Source organism: Cucurbita pepo, chromosome LG18 (assembly GCF_002806865.2).
Source record: "Cucurbita pepo subsp. pepo cultivar mu-cu-16 chromosome LG18, ASM280686v2, whole genome shotgun sequence".
Lineage (NCBI taxonomy): Eukaryota > Viridiplantae > Streptophyta > Magnoliopsida > Cucurbitales > Cucurbitaceae > Cucurbita > Cucurbita pepo.
The window spans coordinates 4,700,104-4,719,854 of NC_036655.1; the positions used below are offsets into that span (position 1 = coordinate 4,700,104).

General features: G+C 33.4%; 2 protein-coding genes across 3 annotated transcripts; both read left to right on the plus strand.

Annotated features, from left to right (window-relative positions):
- The first annotated feature begins 6,513 nt into the window (after positions 1-6,513).
- LOC111780306 (thiol protease aleurain-like) lies at positions 6,514-9,636 on the plus strand. Its single transcript, XM_023660677.1, has 8 exons — positions 6,514-6,792; positions 6,908-7,029; positions 7,275-7,390; positions 7,868-7,941; positions 8,024-8,288; positions 8,384-8,515; positions 8,639-8,774; positions 9,340-9,636. Exons 1-8 carry the CDS (start codon positions 6,605-6,607, stop codon positions 9,375-9,377), a joined length of 1,071 nt encoding a protein of 356 aa, XP_023516445.1. The 5' UTR covers positions 6,514-6,604; the 3' UTR covers positions 9,378-9,636.
- Positions 9,637-11,553: 1,917 nt separating this feature from the next.
- LOC111780659 lies at positions 11,554-19,620 on the plus strand. Of its 2 annotated transcripts, XM_023661125.1 has the most exons (14): positions 11,554-11,792; positions 12,021-12,108; positions 12,251-12,359; positions 12,665-12,714; positions 13,088-13,154; positions 13,291-13,363; positions 13,808-13,863; positions 14,263-14,359; positions 16,049-16,133; positions 16,250-16,312; positions 17,219-17,278; positions 18,924-19,016; positions 19,098-19,160; positions 19,250-19,620. In XM_023661125.1, exons 1-14 carry the CDS (start codon positions 11,737-11,739, stop codon positions 19,361-19,363), a joined length of 1,074 nt encoding a protein of 357 aa, XP_023516893.1. In that variant the 5' UTR covers positions 11,554-11,736; the 3' UTR covers positions 19,364-19,620. The 2 variants fall into 2 exon arrangements, with proteins under 2 accessions (XP_023516893.1, XP_023516894.1); XM_023661126.1 differs by lacking the exon at positions 11,554-11,792 and having other exon boundaries at positions 12,021-12,112.
- The last annotated feature ends 131 nt before the right edge of the window (positions 19,621-19,751 follow it).

Below are 19,751 nucleotides of genomic sequence, written 5' to 3' on the forward strand. Positions count from 1 at the left end.
ATATATAAAATAATTACATTTTCCATTTTAAAATAAAATAAATATAAAATATATATTTTCTTCGTTGTAGCTGTTGTTGTACATACCTGATGAATAAAACTTTTAGCCAATATTTCTCTTTGTATTTTCTCTCTCATGTTCTTTGTGTTCATCTTGATCGAGTGTGTGCATTGTTGAGCGATTCTAACAACACTTCGTATTTCAATTTCATTTTTTCAAAATTCTCGATTTACTTAAAAAATTTAATGGGTAATTTTCATTTAATATTTTTTTTTTGTTAAGAGTTAATAAATTCAATAATATTTAATAAAATAAAATATAATATAATATTCAACGTAATTTCTAAAAATTCAAAAATTTAACGGACGTGAAAAGGGAGCTACAATACAAAGTCAAGTGGAAGTGCAGTGATGCATGCAGCTGAGACATCCTAACAGACTGGTAGACTTGAACCCTGTTCCTACATGACCCGATCAATTCGATTTGGAATACAATCATAAAGTTGAAAGTACCATAGATTCCTAGAGGCATACCGTCAGAAAAGCTTCCTTGACCAATTGGGTAGATCAAGAAAACAGAGTAGCAGCTGCAAATGGAGCTGAATATGCAACAGCAATCCAAGGACGCATACCCAAACGGAAATTAAGTTCACACTCTCGACCCATGTAACATGCTACACCAAGTAAGGAGTGGTCCCGTTTATTTCATCGTTTTGAATTAAAATTTAAAATAAAAGTCTGTTTGACCGAACAGAAAAAAGGGTTACAAAAATGATGGGCTGGTCGCCTTGTGGTTGATTAATACATTTCACATGAAAAAAAAAAAAAAAAATCTAATTGGAGGGTAGTTTCGCCAAATCAAATGAGGGGAGTAGGTGCGTGGGGACCACGCGTCGAACTATTGCCCCCAGCTATAAACCAAGTCAATGGACATTTTTGTCATTTACTATTACAACCTTGTCAATCAGGCTCATTCCTCGCTTTTATTTTTCTTAATAAAAATTCATATATTAATTTGAAATAATGCTTTTAATGTAAATAAGTACTATATTATATAAAGTTGGGGATAAGCTTTAAAAGTGGTATTGTGACAATAATAATGGCTTTTGGGCTATCTTAGTTCGTCATCATTGCAAATATTATTCTTTATTAATGGTGGATTGCAGCATTTTCCATTCGCTTTTTGGGAATATATATATATATAATATTTTTTTAAAAAAAACTCTCCACAATAGTATGATATTGCAGACTTCGAGCATAAACTCTCATGGTTTTGTTTTGGGCTTCCCCAAATGTCTCATACTAATGGAGAGAGTATTATTTGATTATAAACCTATGATCATTTTCTAAATTAACCGATGTGGGACTTTTATCATCCAATAGAAACAACCTAAAATCTGAAGCCTACTACTAAATACGCTAAACGCTTAGAATCGATTTATTAATTATTATAATAATAATANACTTCGTATTTCAATTTCATTTTTTCAAAATTCTCGATTTACTTAAAAAATTTAATGGGTAATTTTCATTTAATATTTTTTTTTTGTTAAGAGTTAATAAATTCAATAATATTTAATAAAATAAAATATAATATAATATTCAACGTAATTTCTAAAAATTCAAAAATTTAACGGACGTGAAAAGGGAGCTACAATACAAAGTCAAGTGGAAGTGCAGTGATGCATGCAGCTGAGACATCCTAACAGACTGGTAGACTTGAACCCTGTTCCTACATGACCCGATCAATTCGATTTGGAATACAATCATAAAGTTGAAAGTACCATAGATTCCTAGAGGCATACCGTCAGAAAAGCTTCCTTGACCAATTGGGTAGATCAAGAAAACAGCAGTAGCAGCTGCAACAGGAGCTGAATATGCAACAGCAATCCAAGGACGCATACCCAAACGGAAATTAAGTTCACACTCTCGACCCATGTAACATGCTACACCAAGTAAGGAGTGGTCCCGTTTATTTCATCGTTTTGAATTAAAATTTAAAATAAAAGTCTGTTTGACCGAACAGAAAAAAGGGTTACAAAAATGATGGGCTGGTCGCCTTGTGGTTGATTAATACATTTCACATGAAAAAAAAAAAAAAAAAATCTAATTGGAGGGTAGTTTCGTCAAATCAAATGAGGGGAGTAGGTGCGTGGGGACCACGCGTCGAACTATTGCCCCCAGCTATAAACCAAGTCAATGGACATTTTTGTCATTTACTATTACAACCTTGTCAATCAGGCTCATTCCTCGCTTTTATTTTTCTTAATAAAAATTCATATATTAATTTGAAATAATGCTTTTAATGTAAATAAGTACTATATTATATAAAGTTGGGGATAAGCTTTAAAAGTGGTATTGTGACAATAATAATGGCTTTTGGGCTATCTTAGTTCGTCATCATTGCAAATATTATTCTTTATTAATGGTGGATTGCAGCATTTTCCATTCGCTTTTTGGGAATATATATATATATAATATTTTTTTAAAAAAAACTCTCCACAATAGTATGATATTGCAGACTTCGAGCATAAACTCTCATGGTTTTGTTTTGGGCTTCCCCAAATGTCTCATACTAATGGAGAGAGTATTATTTGATTATAAACCTATGATCATTTTCTAAATTAACCGATGTGGGACTTTTATCATCCAATAGAAACAACCTAAAATCTGAAGCCTACTACTAAATACGCTAAACGCTTAGAATCGATTTATTAATTATTATAATAATAATAATAAGATAAGAATAGTATTTATGGGTCTACCCGAGTTGGATTGGGTTTTGATTGGGTTAGATTACAACTCTATATTGTTAGGGATTGAGTTGACCCAATAGAAAAATGTCAACTCTCGAATTGGACCCAAATTTTACAATTTTTTATGTGGACACCGTTAATAATATTTATAAACTATTATCGACGAAACTTTAGAAACACAAAAATATATTAATTTTTTTTTATATATAATTTTGCACATTATTTAATGTAAACAACGCAAGAGTTATTAAAATAATTTATAAAAAAAAAATAACATTTATTGGTCTAAAATATATAATTTAGTATTTAAATAAATATTTAATTGATGGGGATTGGTCAATATATTGTGATGAAAAAAAAAAATAATATCGCAACTACTTCAGCCCTCTCTTCGTGGATTTTCACGAAACAAGGGAAGTTTTTCAAATATTTGAAAATTTAACACGTTATTATTATTCTTTTTTGACCTTAAATTTTAATAATATTATTATCTTAGAAACCCTTGCAATTTTTTTTTATTAAAATATTATAAAACATTTACATATTGTCGTCGTATTTACTTATTTATTATTATTTTTTTTCAACTTTTTAGTCAACGTTTATTTTATTTTAATCTTTAAATTTTTAAATTTTTTTATTGTATTATTATTTTTATCTAACATCCAATATGTCTATATTGTCTCGAATCTACCGTTCATTTATAAATAATAAAATAAAAATATTATCCAATTTTAAATTTTAAATATTTTAAAAATTTAGAGACTAAAATATAATAAAATTTAAGATTATAAAATCTATCTGTATCCATGTAATGTCACACGTTAGTTGGGAGGAGAACAAAATACCCTTTATAATAAGGGTGTGGAAACCTTCCCCTACAACATGGGTTTTAAACCGGGAAGCCTAAAATGGAAAGCCCAAAGAGGACAGTATCTACTAGCGGTGGATTTGGGCCCTTAAATTCATGATAAGCAACTAGAAGAGAGCTATTTTGCATTTCAGCCCTCGGGCATTCAATTATCTTTTCTTCAATTTCACCGACGAGCGGTGAGTTTCCCGTTTCTTTAGGTACCTCTTAAATTTCGAGCTTGTAAACCAGAGGTTAGAATAGAATTTCAGTCGAGTTGCCATATTTATTTGGAAACCTATCTGATGTCCTTTTGAAAGGGAACCGAACCGTATCATATCAAGCCCACAAGAATGAACCTTTCTCTTTTGGCACGAACTTATTAAAGTAAAAAGAAAAAAAAGTACAAAAATTGGAACGTGAAATATGAAAATTCCATTTTTTAAAAATAAAAAAGTGACCGAAAAAGCGTTTTTTCGATTGTATGAATATTCTTTTGAGTTTGGATACAAAAGTTGAGTCAAAAGTGATTAGGAAAGAAAATAGAAATGAGTGGATAAAAAGGTAAATGGATGGCATATTTAGGAAGCTTCTTAATAAAATAAAATAAAATAAAAACGCCAATTATTTAATTTAATATTAGAGATAAAATAAAAACGTGGGTCAAATCTTTTGTGTTGTATATTTAATTAAGCACTTAATATAAAAACAACATAAAATATATTTCGGAGTAATTAATAAAATTTGTTCAAGAGTGGTTTATTTTAAAAAAAAATATTCTTAATTTTATTTAAATAAAATCGCTAGTATTAAATTAATACTTTTAACTTATTATTTTTTATTATACGCTTTAATTTTATATCTAATAGATAATTTATTTATTTATTTTAAAATTTTAAAATTTTTTAAAGACGGGTTAGATACAAAATAAAAAATTTAAAAAGATATCGAATAAATTAAAAGTTTAATATTTAAGTATATTAATTAGGTATAATGTGGGGGTTCTAATAATTGGGCTTTGGGCTTTGGGCTTTGGGCATGGACCTTTTAATGGGCTGATCACCTTAGCCCGGCCCAAAGTTCAAATTTACCCACCTCGACCGAAGAAGATTTCCCGTTTATACGAAAAATAGGAAAGAAAGTGAGAAATATTTTACGGGCACGGGAGGTCTCGCTTAATACAAATATATTTTCAACACGCGCGCGTGTATATATATAATATTAAAAATATATTATATGTTTGCTTTATCAAATATATTTTAATAAAAATTATATTGAATAGAGACTTCTACGTCTTCGTGACTCAAATAGGGAGAGCCATCCAACAACGACCATACTCCTACAAAAATATGTGTCATTTTTTAACCGGGGAACATGAACTTCTAAATCCTCACTGTTCATATAGGTAGACTCGTTCGACAAGGACCACACTTCTAAACCACTTAAAACTCATTTGAAACCAAAAGGCCAAGAAGAGGCTCGTATGACATCGATTACACTCGAATCGTTTATATTATGCTCGTTTGAAGTTAGAAGGCCTAGACGGGACCACAACGTAGGTGAAAAATGTTCGAATCAACTCAAAAACTAATATAAATATGGTTCTCTTTTAGAAATATGTATTTTCTTAAATAGTTTTTTTTTTTGTAAAGTGTAAAATTATATTTTTACGTTAAAAAAACAACATTAAATTTTCATAAATTTTTTCTCCATCTCTATCTCGTGTTCTTCTCTTTCTCCTCTCTCTCCTTCCCGTGTTTTTTCTTCAGTTACCTTTTATATTTGGGTTGGATTGAGTTATCGGGTTATTTAAAAAAATTTAACTTATTCACAACGCACGAACGAACGAACCATGAACGAACACGAACACGAACGAACCAGTATTTTTAATTTTTTTAAAAATTCAACTCAACCCAAACTAATAAACAGTCAAGGTTAATCCGACTCTCGTTTCATATATTATAAATAAATTAGTTTTTTTTTTTTTTTTTTATAAAAATAATTAAAAAAAAAATGAAAATGCAAACCCTAGATATTTTCACACAAAAATCTTTATTCCAAAAAAGAAATAGACATAACGTTCACGTTTATTTATCGTCAAAAATCCCAAAAATCGGAAGGAGAATATCGTAAAATATGTCCACACTCAACATGAAAACAATTCGTCCACGTCATCAAGCTCGCCAGCTTGAAACAGACTCGTGGGGACCAACCAACGCTCTAACACGTGGCATGATCATTATTGGTAGATTCTTCACCAGTAGCTCACGCCTTTGACGCATTTACCCCTTCTCAATTATTTATGTCTTTAATTAGTTTTTTTTTAACTAAAAATAATAATTAAATAATTTTCAAATTTATTCCATTTACTTCTAATTTAATTATTATAGTTTTAAAATTTTCAATTAAATCTCTATTTTTTATATCTAAAAAAAAAAAAAAATCTCAATTGGATTAAAAAAAATTAAATTAAATTACAATTCTAAAATATAGATTTTTTTCAATTTATTTTATTTTTATTTAATTTCATAATCATTTTTTATTATTTATTCTCTAATTACTTTTTTTAAAAAATTTGGTTATTTAAAAAATAATTTTTAAAAATATATAGTCATAATTAAATGTTTGAAAATAACTAAATATTCTATAAACTAATATTTTTTTTGAATAAATAACTATTTATGATATAATAATGATTTAAAATTTACCGTCGAAAAAAATGTCATAATTGGACCAAATTCAATCCACGAACACTTCTAATATTTAGGTTTAGAATAAAATGAAATAATTTAAATATTAAAAATAAAACATGAATTATGCTCTGAATTTTATTTATTTAATTTTTAAAAAAATTGGAATGTAATAATAAAAATAATAAAATATATATGAAAAGCTTTGAGATTTCCGATCACATTTCCACTGTATAAATATCCGATTGGGTTTGGTCTTCTTTCCCAACTCTCTGGAGAGAAGAAGAGTGAGAGCAAGAATCTGCAACAGCGATGGCTTCACGTCTGTTCTTCGTTTCCTCTGTTCTTCTACTGCTCTCCTGTGCTGTTTCCGGATCCGTCTTCGATGATTTGAATCCAATTCAGATGGTCTCTGACCGTCTTCGTGAGTTGGAGTTGGAGGTCGTTCGAGTCATCGGCCAAGCTCCTCACGCTCTCCGATTTGCTCGATTCGCTCACAGGTTCGTCCGATTGTATCCGTGATTGATTGATTATCGTTTCGCTTTCTTTACTCTCGCTATCTGGTTGTTTTGGTGGATTTTTTTGTACTGAGGAGATTGTAGTGGATTGTTTCAGGTATGGGAAGAGCTACGAGACGGCGGAGGAGATGAAACTCCGATTCGGAGTTTTCTTGGAGAGTTTGGAACTGATAAAATCGACTAATAGAAAAGGCCTTTCTTACAAGCTTGGTGTTAATCGTAAGTTATATGATTGACTTCTGATTTTAAGTAGTTCGCTTGATTTGTACGCTTATGAGAACTTTTCTATTTGTTCTGTGAAAAATTAGATGATCGTTTGCACTTTTGATTTGGATGACTATCTGATTCTACTGATTAATCAAGTCATCGAGAAGAATCTCGATTAGCATAATTAGTTTAGGAAGGCAAAAAAAAAAAAAAAAAAAAAAGATGATGCTGAGTGCTTGTATTCCCAATCGTTGCAGAATTTGCGGATTGGACGTGGGAGGAGTTCAAGAAATACAGGCTAGGAGCTCCTCAAGAGTGCTCTGCTACCACAAAGGGCAGCCACAAACTTACTGATGTTGTTCTTCCTGAATCGGTACATCCTTACATATACTCTCGACAACTTGAATCCAAAGTGTTAACAGTAGTAGAATTCTGACTCAAAGGTTTGAACATTAGTCTGACTGATCTATACCGTGTTAAAAACATCAATATAATTAAATTTACCAGAATCTTTGAGCTTTTGAAGTCTTTTTTTTTTTTTTTGTGATTTATTAACATGATGGAAGAGCATGAAGTCCTGTATCCTATATTGTTATTCTCTTCATCTGAGGGCACAAAAGAGGGGCAAATCTTTATATACAAGTTTATTATATATACAAATTTCCCATTCTTTGTAAATTAGAGGAACACTCTAATTTCACGTCATACAAATTTCCCTTTTGTCGAATTATGAGATACTATGAAACACTCTAATTTCACGTCATACAATTGATCACATGAAACTGTGATCATTCAAACAAATTTGTGATGTCAAGACTTTGTTAACAACCTGTCTACGCCCTTTATGCAGAAAGACTGGAGAAAAAATGGCATAGTCAGCCCTGTTAAAGATCAAGGCCAATGTGGTTCTTGCTGGACATTCAGGTTAGCTTTATCTTCTAGGAATAAGGTTGCTCAATGCTACTCAGTAATTATGCATACAATTTATTTTTTCTTGCTTTTGCAGTACTACTGGAGCGCTAGAAGCGGCCTATGCACAAGCATTTGGAAAGGGAATCTCCCTGTCCGAGCAGCAGCTGGTGGATTGTGCAGGTGCTTTTAACAACTTCGGCTGCAATGGTGGACTGCCTTCCCAGGCTTTTGAGTACATCAAGTACAATGGTGGCCTTGAAACTGAAGAAGCATATCCTTACACTGGAAAAGACGGCAAATGCGAATTCGTAGCCGGGAATGCTGCAGTACAAGTCATTGATTCTGTGAACATCACTCAAGTAAGAGCCAAGGACCAATTCCTTTAACCCCCGGCTGTGATGAAGCATCCAAATCTGTTTCACGATCATTTTCTAATTGTTGGGGTGATATGCAGGGCGCTGAAGATGAATTGAAGGAAGCAGTTGGTCTTGTTCGACCAGTAAGCGTAGCGTTTGAGGTGGCTAGCGATTTTCGCTTGTATACAAAGGGAGTTTACACCAGTGAATTATGCGGCAATACTCCTCAGGTTGACATGAATTAATTTGTTGGCTCTGTGAAAATGTCTGACATGAATGTTCATCATCTTCAGCCTGCAGTGGCATGGTAACATGATAAGATAATGTCTGATAGTTTCTGGTTTTACTGGCAGGATGTAAACCACGCCGTGCTTGCGGTCGGTTATGGGGTCGAAGATGGTGTCCCATACTGGCTTATAAAGAACTCCTGGGGAGACAAATGGGGTGAACATGGCTACTTCAAGATGGAGCTGGGCAAGAACATGTGTGGTAAGTTTTCTTCCTACACTACTGAGTACAAAATTTGTTCAATTGGGATAATATAACGGTCAGATATAGATTCTGTAATAGTTCAAGTTAGTCCAAGCCCACGGCTAATAGATATTGTCTTCTTTGGCCTATTACATATAGCCGTTAGCCTTATGGTTTTATAATGCGTTTACTATGGTGAGAGTCTAGCCCTATTCCGACTAGTGCCTGGCTCTGATACCATATGTGACAGCCCAAGCCCACCGCTAGCAGAAATAGTATCAAAACCAGACACCGGGCGGTGTGCCAGCAAGGACGTTGGCCCCCCAAAAAGAGTGGAACTTGAAATCCCACATTGGTTGGAGAGGAGAACGAGCATATAAAGATGTGGAAACCTCTCCCTAAGAGACGCTTTTTAAAATCTTGAGGGGAAGTCCATAAGAGAAAGTCCAAACAGAACAATATGTATTTAGCTCTCAGCTTGGACGGATACAAATTCATTTCTCTCTTTAAGCTCAACAAGTATAAAACTACCATCGAAGTGTTCTTCATGGCTTCCTACTGATAAAGATGGTTGAGGTTTCAGGTATTGCAACTTGTGCTTCATACCCCATTGTTGCATAGAGTGCGGAAATGGCAAAGCTTGTTGCAGGGAAAGCAAGGTAGTGCGGTATTAAGGTACGGCTATGGTGGGCAGGACGTGCAAGTTAAAGCTTCCAATTCTTGTAGTTTATATCATTAAATGCAGACTGTAAAGTGATGATGTTGTTGTTGTAAATTTGCATAGCCAGAGATGGTGGGACAAGTTTGATCTCTATGTACCATTCTCTAGATATTAGAACCTTCCAATAAAATTATAATTATAATTAAATTATTTGAGGTATTTAGGGTATGAGATTGCAATGGACTTTGGTTTGGGAGCATTGGATTGGAGCTATTGGTATGAATAGTCTTTTTTTTTTCTTTTTTTTTTTTTTTTTTTTTTTTTTTTTTTTTTTTTTTTTNTCAATTAATTCCATCATAATTGAGAAACAAAGATATATATTTTTTTTTGTTGGTACAAGTTTAGTTTTTGAAATATTTTTGTATTGGGGTAAATAGGTCAGGTTGGTTTGAGAATATGAGTAGGATTGGTAACCCAACCTTAAAAATTTCATAACAGTGCCAAGTTGGTTGTATCGCAGACGATTGAACATGCACTTGCAGGCGGCGTGTGTGATCGAACAAGCTTGAATTTTGCACGAGCGATGTTCGATTGGTGAAGACAAACCTTGCTTAAGGTCTGACAAAGCCACAAGGTGAAAACCTTGTTTAAGTTCTGACAAAGCCATAAAGCTGGGATGAAAAATATATATGGGGATTACACATTGTTTAAGTTCTGACAAAGCCACAAAGCTGGGGTGAAAAATATATATGGGGATTACGGGTCTTAATTCCCCTCAAGATTGGTCATGAGCGTGTTAAGATCTGGGGCTTAATTCTCCTTAAGTCGATGGTTAAGATCACGATGATAAAAAATGGGGTGAAAAATATATATGGGCTTAATTCACTCTAACTTCCCCTCAAGACATCACTAAGAGATGGGGTGAAAAATATATATATGGGTTTAATTCCCTTTAAAGCTCCCCTAACTTTAAAGCTCCCCTAACACGGAAAAAAATGGGGTGAAAAATATATATAGGGTTTAATTCCCTTTTAAGGCTCCCTAGGCGATGAAAAATATATATATAGGGTTTAATTCCCTTTAAGGCTCCCTAAGTCGACGTGTCAAGATCAGGATGTCACATGGGTGAAAAATATATATGGGGTTTAATTCCCTTAAGGCTCTCTAAGGCGACGTGTCAAAATCAGGATGTCACACGGTAAGAAATGGAGTGAAAAATATATATGGGTCAAGATCATGTAGGATGTCACACGGTAAAAAAAATGGGGTGAAAAATATATATGGGTCAAGATCACGTTGCCGCATGTTAAAAATGGGGTGAAAAATATATATGGGGCTTAATTCTCTGGTTGAGCGTATCAAAATCACTGCCGGTAAAAAAATGTAGGATCTCCCGTTAATTTTCAGGTTGGGTTGTTAAAAATTATTATTTTTTTTTAATTTTTATTTATCTACGCTTCATAATTATTCGATATAATCTTAGATAAAAAAATATTAAAATATCATAAACACACAAATCAATTTATAATCATTAAAAAAAAATCTTCCTAACAAATGGTAACACGTTAAACTGTTTTATTTATCTATAATTCATAATTATTCGATATAATTTTAGATAAAAAATATTAAAGATTAAAAAGTTTTATTAATAATTTTAATTAAACGTTTTATTTTAAATCAGATGGCACAAATTCAATATAATATTATTTAAAAATATCATAAATCAAATGGTCTCTAAATTCAACCAGCTCTCAATTTTTAAATATTTTAAAAATCTAAATTTTTCTCTAATAAATTAAACTTCTAAATTAGACCATTTTCCATAACAAGGATTTGTTTAGTGCAAAATTGAATTTTAGATTGAATTTATTTATTCAAATATATTAATAGAGAAATAATTTAATACCACTTTAATTTTTTTTAATAAAATTTAACCATTATTGATTATTATCGCTAATTACCTAAAAACATTAGAACTATTTCAATTAATCATTATTTGAAATATTTTTAGTAGTATTTAAATAATTAAATTCGAAGAAAAATAATAATTTTATTTATTTATTTATTTAAATTAAGTTAAAGCGATTATATATAATTAAGTTATGGAATTCAAAAAAAAAAAAAAAAAAAATGTTATTACTCATCATTCAAAACTCGTATGCTGAAATTAGTTGCAGAAGAATCAGTCTCTCTCTCTCCGGAGAAATCACCGATCGTCGGAATTGGAAAAGCCGAACTGACGGTTTCGAAAGCCTTCAGCACCGCAATTCAGCCTCCAAATTCTTGTTTCATCTCCGTTTAAGCCTCTACATTCCAAACATGGCAGCGGAGAGGCACGCCTCTTCGCGCGCAACATCATCTGAAGACAACGCGATGTAAGATTTTACACATATTTCATATGTTTGATTCCATTCATTCTGTTTGTTTCAAGTGTCCGATTGTTTGATTTCTTTGTTTTTGGAATTTTCAATTCTAGTTATTCCTCTGTAATCTTCGTGATTTCAGTACGAATCCGACTGTCGAATGTTGAATTCACTTGCTTATATGTTTCGTACTGTCTATCCTGCTTGGTTGTTGATAGTTCCTTCGTTGGAATACTACAGGTTTCTTGATATACTGCATGAGGCCCCGTTATTTGGTCATCGGAAGCCTGCACGAACAGTTGGGAGCATAATTTATTGTTTCGTTTTGGCAAGTATACTCTCCATCTAAAATGAACCATAATCCAATTGTAATGCTAGTTAGGCAAACTTTGATAGTTCTTGAATTGGCTGGCTTACTGTATAACTTTGTTTCGAAAGGTTGAAACTATTGAACTTCTCCCCCAATTTAGGTAGGCTATGCTGCTCTGGCTATTGGAGCGCCATGGATTTTTCGTCCTATAATGCACTTGGTTGAACCATTGCTCTGCAGTTGCGATGTTGTTCTCTTGATGCTCACAGGTATTCTAATAACGTCCAGAGTTATGCTTATTGTGATAAATTAGACCAACTACTTTCTGACCAGCAAGGTACTGGAGAATTTTATTTCTGCTATTCGTGTAGCCAGTGTACTTTTTGTCATTGCAGGATTAGAAATTTCAATTCAGTTCATTCTTAGGAATCAAGCTATTGAAATCGATCATTTAAGCACATCTTTAATCGTCTTGACATATCAAAAGGTTTTGATGAATAATTCAACCAAGAGGTATGATTATGAAATGATCTTTATACTTTTTTAGAAGTTGAACCACTGTTTATTATTTCAGGTATATTTCAGCAATATCTAGTATACCAAGTCCAGAAAATTCGATTGCAGGTACTTATATGTAGTTGGACTTAGTTTCTAAATAGTTTCTAAGTGAAAGGATTTTTTTGCTTCCTCTTTCCCTTGCAAGTTTGAAGAGGTTGAAGATCTTAGAGACTAAAGTTGCAATATGAACTAAAAGTATTGGTTAATGGTGATGAAAAGAAAACGTTTTCATGAGCCATGACTCTTTGTTTTCTTTTGACAGGATCTGTTCTATAGGTTGTACAACTTTGTCCTTGAGTTCTAGATTTTTCTGCAAATGAATTCTGTCTTGAAATGAATTCACAAATCAATTTTTTTTTTTTTTCAGTCTGGTGCTTGCATTTCATGTTCTGTAGTTTACAATGCAATTAAACGGATTATGTTCCTTTTTTATCTGTAGGGTTATTATAGCTTTAGCCAGAAGTTAAAGCATATTGTTCGTCTACCTTTTGCAGTTACTGCATATGGTATGTTAGATAGTTGTGCTGACTCAGTCTATAAATCTTCACACTTTAGTTGTGTTGCTATATGCCAGTTGGCAATGAAGCATTTTTACCCTTTTCTGCAATTGTGGCCCAATTTTAAATAATTGTTCACTATCAGGAACTGCTGCCCTTTTACTTGTCATGGTATGGGAACCTCAGATCAGTGCACTCTCGATCCCCATAATTTTAAGGTAGTGAGCTTATACAACATGTGAATGCCGAGTCTAATAGTTTCTCCAATTAACTATTTTTGCTTTGTTTCATTCTTCCCTAGTTCCCTTCATCTTCAGCATCCAGTAGTGATCTCTTCTTACTAAGATTATTTTTCTGATCACCTAAAGACGTTCTAGTTATATTTTCTGTATTTTATTACATCCATGGAAGTTCCATTGTTATCATATTCTGACTGTAATTGTCAAATGTCCTACCATAATGTCCCCCTTTTGTTGATTGCATTAGGAACTATAGATACCAAATCTGCATATCATTTTATTCCTTATTTTCATTTTGTTGCATATGGATAGTATCGTTAAAAGCTTCCTCCTTGATGTGCATGCTTAATCCATATCCTCATGTTTACCTAGTTGTACATTACTAACATAATATGGTGTTTGATGCACCTTTTATATCTGCAGGATGATTATGTTAATTGAAGCGGTATGTGCTGGATCATTTATGATTATATATATCAGTAAGTTTTTTTGTATTAATGGGATGGGGTCTCTTCAGGTGTCAATTGATACCAATAGTGCTTTAGTTTATTGATTTGGATTGATTTGTTCTTTTAAATATTGGACTCTGTTGTTGAATTATTTATTATGTTTTACTCAATTACTTGCCCGTATGTTCTTTTTATTGTGATTCTAGAAACTGCTGTTTTGTAATCGGTAGGGTAGCATGGCATTGGATATAATGGCTGACGGTATTGTTTTGCTCACCAGTCTTCCAGTTGACTGAAGCATAACTGATTCTTAAAGCTTTTCTGAATCGCATATCTCCAGTCTTTAAATAGTATTTCATTGTATTTATTCATCTTTTTATTATGTGCCCCCAAAACATTTGGATTAATATTGTCATGCGTGCAATGCAGGTTATGTTCAAAAGTACAATTCATTAAATTCTCAGCCTGATGTTTTGAAGTCATTGTATTCTCCACTTCAGCAATCAAGTTCTTTGGAAGATCTAAGGTCAAATTATTAAGCTTATCATAATACGCTGCTCTTTAGTTTGTAGCTAGAGGCTAGGTGGTCACTGCGTCTAAGAATTTTTTTTTGTTCAAATATATTTTCACAATATTTATTTGATTTTCATCCAATTAATATAAAACTGATATCTACAACTTTTCCACACTTTTTTTTTTTTTTTTTTNCTTTTATATCTGCAGGATGATTATGTTAATTGAAGCGGTATGTGCTGGATCATTTATGATTATATATATCAGTAAGTTTTTTTGTATTAATGGGATGGGGTCTCTTCAGGTGTCAATTGATACCAATAGTGCTTTAGTTTATTGATTTGGATTGATTTGTTCTTTTAAATATTGGACTCTGTTGTTGAATTATTTATTATGTTTTACTCAATTACTTGCCCGTATGTTCTTTTTATTGTGATTCTAGAAACTGCTGTTTTGTAATCGGTAGGGTAGCATGGCATTGGATATAATGGCTGACGGTATTGTTTTGCTCACCAGTCTTCCAGTTGACTGAAGCATAACTGATTCTTAAAGCTTTTCTGAATCGCATATCTCCAGTCTTTAAATAGTATTTCATTGTATTTATTCATCTTTTTATTATGTGCCCCCAAAACATTTGGATTAATATTGTCATGCGTGCAATGCAGGTTATGTTCAAAAGTACAATTCATTAAATTCTCAGCCTGATGTTTTGAAGTCATTGTATTCTCCACTTCAGCAATCAAGTTCTTTGGAAGATCTAAGGTCAAATTATTAAGCTTATCATAATACGCTGCTCTTTAGTTTGTAGCTAGAGGCTAGGTGGTCACTGCGTCTAAGAATTTTTTTTTGTTCAAATATATTTTCACAATATTTATTTGATTTTCATCCAATTAATATAAAACTGATATCTACAACTTTTCCACACTTTTTTTTTTTTTTTTTTTAATAATCTTGGTAATAGAACAGCACTTCTCCATCTGTTCGTTTGTCTTTCTTTTTCCTAAGAGAGAACTCTAATCCAAAAAAATATCACCGAGTTAGGCAATTACAAAAGTCTGATTAAGAAGCATTAAACCTCACAACCTCTCCTACCTCCTCCAAAGACTTCTCCATCCCTCAAATTCTACCATTTCTCTCAAGCCACCCTCCCCACATAATAGCACAAAGGGAAGCTTTGCCTCAAGACTTTTCTTTTATCTTGAAGGGGAGAATTCAACAGGACCTCCATCAAAGAACGACACGCACCACAGTGACACCAAACAACCTGAAAAACTGGCTCCGAAGAGAATGAGTAAATTGGCAACCCCCCACAAAAGATGATCCAAATCCTCCTCCTACTGACAACAAAAGACACGCCATTCTGGACATAAAATAAATGTGGAATTTCGTTGAATAGGATCTTTGATGTTCACTCAAACATCTAAAATTGCATGTGATTACACTAGGAGATTCGGTTTTTGATGTTCATGAACCATTTGATGGCAAGCCAAAGAGTTCTGTATAAGTTTACTGTTTGAGTGACTAAACTTTAGTTCTGCCTAGATCTTTTCATATGCTGCTAAAGATTGGTTGAATTTCAATATCCGAATCTCCTAGTGTAATCACATGCAGTGTTTCTCTCCTATAAAAATAGTGGTGCCTTCAGATGGACACATTGTTTTATTCGCACGATTTAAGATTTAAGAATTCTTTGGTGTAACAGGTATCATGATGTTGGTCGACTTTCTGATCAGCAAATGGCTTTGTTGCAATATCAGCGAGAGAACCTTCATTTTCTGAATGAGGAGGTATATAATAACCTTATCACATACTTGGTTTGGCACACAGCAGCTTTACTTAGTCATGCTCTTTTCTCAATTCCTATTGGAATGAGCTAAATCACCTTCGTTCTTGTTCATCTCAGATTCTTCGGTTGCAAGAGTGTTTGAGTAAATATGAACGGTCCAGTGATGGAAGCACGCCTCAGGTGATCATATTAATTTGATGTACGGTGTTCTTTTAGATTTTATATGTATAACCAAAGTTTGTACTGATTTTTAGATTTTATTCATGCGTGTGAGCTTAAAAGCACAGACACATCGGATACATCACTTTCTTAAAAAAAGCATGACGGGGACTTTTGGGAACATCTTTATTTATAGAATATATTTGTATACATTGACATATTTAGTACTTCATAATACATAAAACGTGTATACTAAACATAAAATATAAAATATACTTTAGGCTAGAAGACTCTTCTGGGAGTGAAGTAATAATTTAGTTTTTGAACTTTCAAATTTGTAACAATTTAGTATTTATTGGAAAAATCTCGTCAAAATGGAGTGTCAATTTTTTGTTACAGAAGGATATAGTCGTTTATAAAGATATTTGGTACACAGTAAGATGGACATACTTAAAAAAACCTCATAAATCTTAACAATATTTTTTTTCAAAGCTCTAAATTGTTACTTCAATGAAAGTGTGTATTTTTATCGAGTCAAGTCAATTAACAATATTTGAAGAGTTTGAAATAGATATAGAAGGATTTGGTTGGCTCTCGCTTGAGGAAGAAGTTGTCATCTCTTAGCTTAAGATTGATCAATATATAAGGATTGGAATATGTTATATATATTTATATATTTTGCATGCTTTACTTTTTAGGGTTGGGTTTTAATTTTTTCAAGAGCGGTGTTCAAATTGTGTATAGTTCTGTCCGAAATTAGAAGTATATTCAATAGTAGACTCCGAAATTAGAGTATATGAACATGAAAATTCTCTCTCGTGATAGATAGTCAAAGATGAAGGAATAGGTCAAGGAGTGTAATATGAATGAAAATGGCTGTAGTTAATATGAATGAAAATGGCTGTAGTTACAGTGACTCCTTTTCAGGTTGATCTTGCCCATATGCTAGCTGCTCGTGATCAGGAATTGAGGACACTTTCAGCTGAGGTATGTCTTACATACGTACTGCTTGTATGTTTTGATTGGATTTTTAATAACATCCAACTTATGTGCATCTCAGTTAATGTCACAAGATGTTGGTCCCTACTTATATTAGTTAATATCGTAGGCAAGCCACCACAATGATGTGAATTCATGTTTTCAATTTTTTTTTGTTTTGGTTTTACTGTGTGGATATGCTTTTATACGTTGAGATATCTTGTCAGGTTATTTTTTTTTTTTCAACAAGGAAATCAAGCTTTCATTGTGAAAAATGAAAAAACCATACAAGTGCATAAAAAAAAACCAAGCCAACAAAAGGGAATCCCTTAAAATAGCCTAGATAATGTACTGTAGTCCAACACTGACTCCAAAACTTCGTCACACGACGTTTCTACTTCTCTAAAAATTCTATTGTTTTTCTCGAGCACGCGTCTTAAAAAAAAAAAAAAAAAAAAAAAAAAANTTGTACTTAGGAGTACCTCCTCAATCATAGCCCATCAGTCACAATTCCACACCAAACATAAACAGAACGAGTTCAGCCTCTATGATCAAAGAGTCTGAATAAACTAACAACCCCACAACAAAGAATACGAGTCCTCTGACGCGTACCAAGGATACCCCATTGCAGGAGCAACACTAAGGAAGAATGCCTTTGAAAATGGTCCATAGTGTTGACTTTCTCATGTAAAACTTGCCACACAAAAAAAATTACCTTAGGAGGAATTTTAAGCTTCCAAATCGAGGAGAAAGCAGAGGCGGTTTGTCTGTAACAGGAAAGGGATAGACAACAAACGAGAGAAAGAATTGCAAGAGAAGAATCTCCTAGAAGAATTCAGGGTCCAAAACCTGAAGTCTCAATAGACAACAAACGAGAGAAAGAATTGCAAGAGAAGAATCTCCTAGAAGAATTCAGGGTCCAAAACCTGAAGTCTCAATAGACAACAAACGAGAGAAAGAATTGCAAGAGAAGAATCTCCTAGAAGAATTCAGGGTCCAAAACCTGAAGTCTCAATAGACAACAAACGAGAGAAAGAATTGCAAGAGAAGAATCTCCTAGAAGAATTCAGGGTCCAAAACCTGAAGTCTCAATAGACAACAAACGAGAGAAAGAATTGCAAGAGAAGAATCTCCTAGAAGAATTCAGGGTCCAAAACCTGAAGTCTCATCTCCCTTGGAACAAATGCTGATTGTGGAGAATATAGCCCATTGCTAGTAAATATTATACTATTTGGGCTTTCTCTTTCAGGTTTCCCTCAAAGTTTTTAAAACTCTTTTGCTAGGGAGAGGCTTCCACACCCTTATAAAGAATGTTTTGTTCTCCTCCTCAACCGATGTGAGATTTCACAATCTACTCCCCTTTGAGGCCCAGCGTCCTCACTGACACTCGTTCCTCTCTCCAATCGATGTGGGATCTCACAATCCACCCTCCTTCGAGGTCCAGCGTCCTCACTGGCACTTGTACCCCTCTCCAATCGATGTCCGTTCCCCTCTCCAATCAATGTAGGATCTTACAATAAAGGGAGACCCATCATAGCTAATGCCTCTCTATTGGAAAGATGGCACTTGAAGCCCGATATCTTGTCAGCTCATGAAATCACCTTGATGCACATGCAATCAAAACTTCCATAACAATATGAATTATATGTTGCAGATGAATCAGGTGACATCAGAACTTAGGCTTGCTCGATCTGTGATAGCCGAGAGGGATACCGAGATTCAGAAATTACTCACCACCAACAAGCAGGTAAGTTTTAACTTTATCCAATCCAACGTCCTCACACATCTGATCGTCAACTTTTCTTTGACATTGACTATCCCTGAATAGTATGTAGAAGAAAATGAAAGACTGAGAGCTATTCTAGGAGAATGGAGTACACGGGCTGCAAAGGTATCACTGCTTATTCTTATCTTCAAATGAAATGGAAGCACTCCGACTGTTTCACTAAAATTATGACCTTTTATCGTTGCGTGATAAAGCTCGAGAGGGCGCTTGAAGCCGAGCGTATATCAAATCTTGAATTGCAAAAGAGGATTGCAACACTAAAAAAGCTATCACATGCATCTGAAACATCAGAGCAGCAGGGGAGTTGAGTTGATGCCTGTAGTAAACCATACATAAAGCATCATCAGTTTAATCTCAAGGTTGGAACGGAAGTGCCGCCCTCAGCATAGGCTACATTTATATTCTCTTGAATATGAGCAGCCGCAGATGAGACCCGTTTTCTCTCGTGCATTCTGGCCTCCAGTATCGACCAAATACCGGCAGTAGCTGTGTAAACAAATGAAGGTTCGTTTCTTTTTTTCCTTTTTGATCTTGGGACTAAAATTTGAATTTCTTTGATTGTACATCTACTTTTTTTCTTTTGAGGTTCTCTTTTCTTTTAATGCATTTTGATTTTAGTGCACTTCGGAGGGAGATGATAATACACTCCTAAATGACACCAAAAATTTCATTAGGGGCCTCATCTTTGAGGCATGG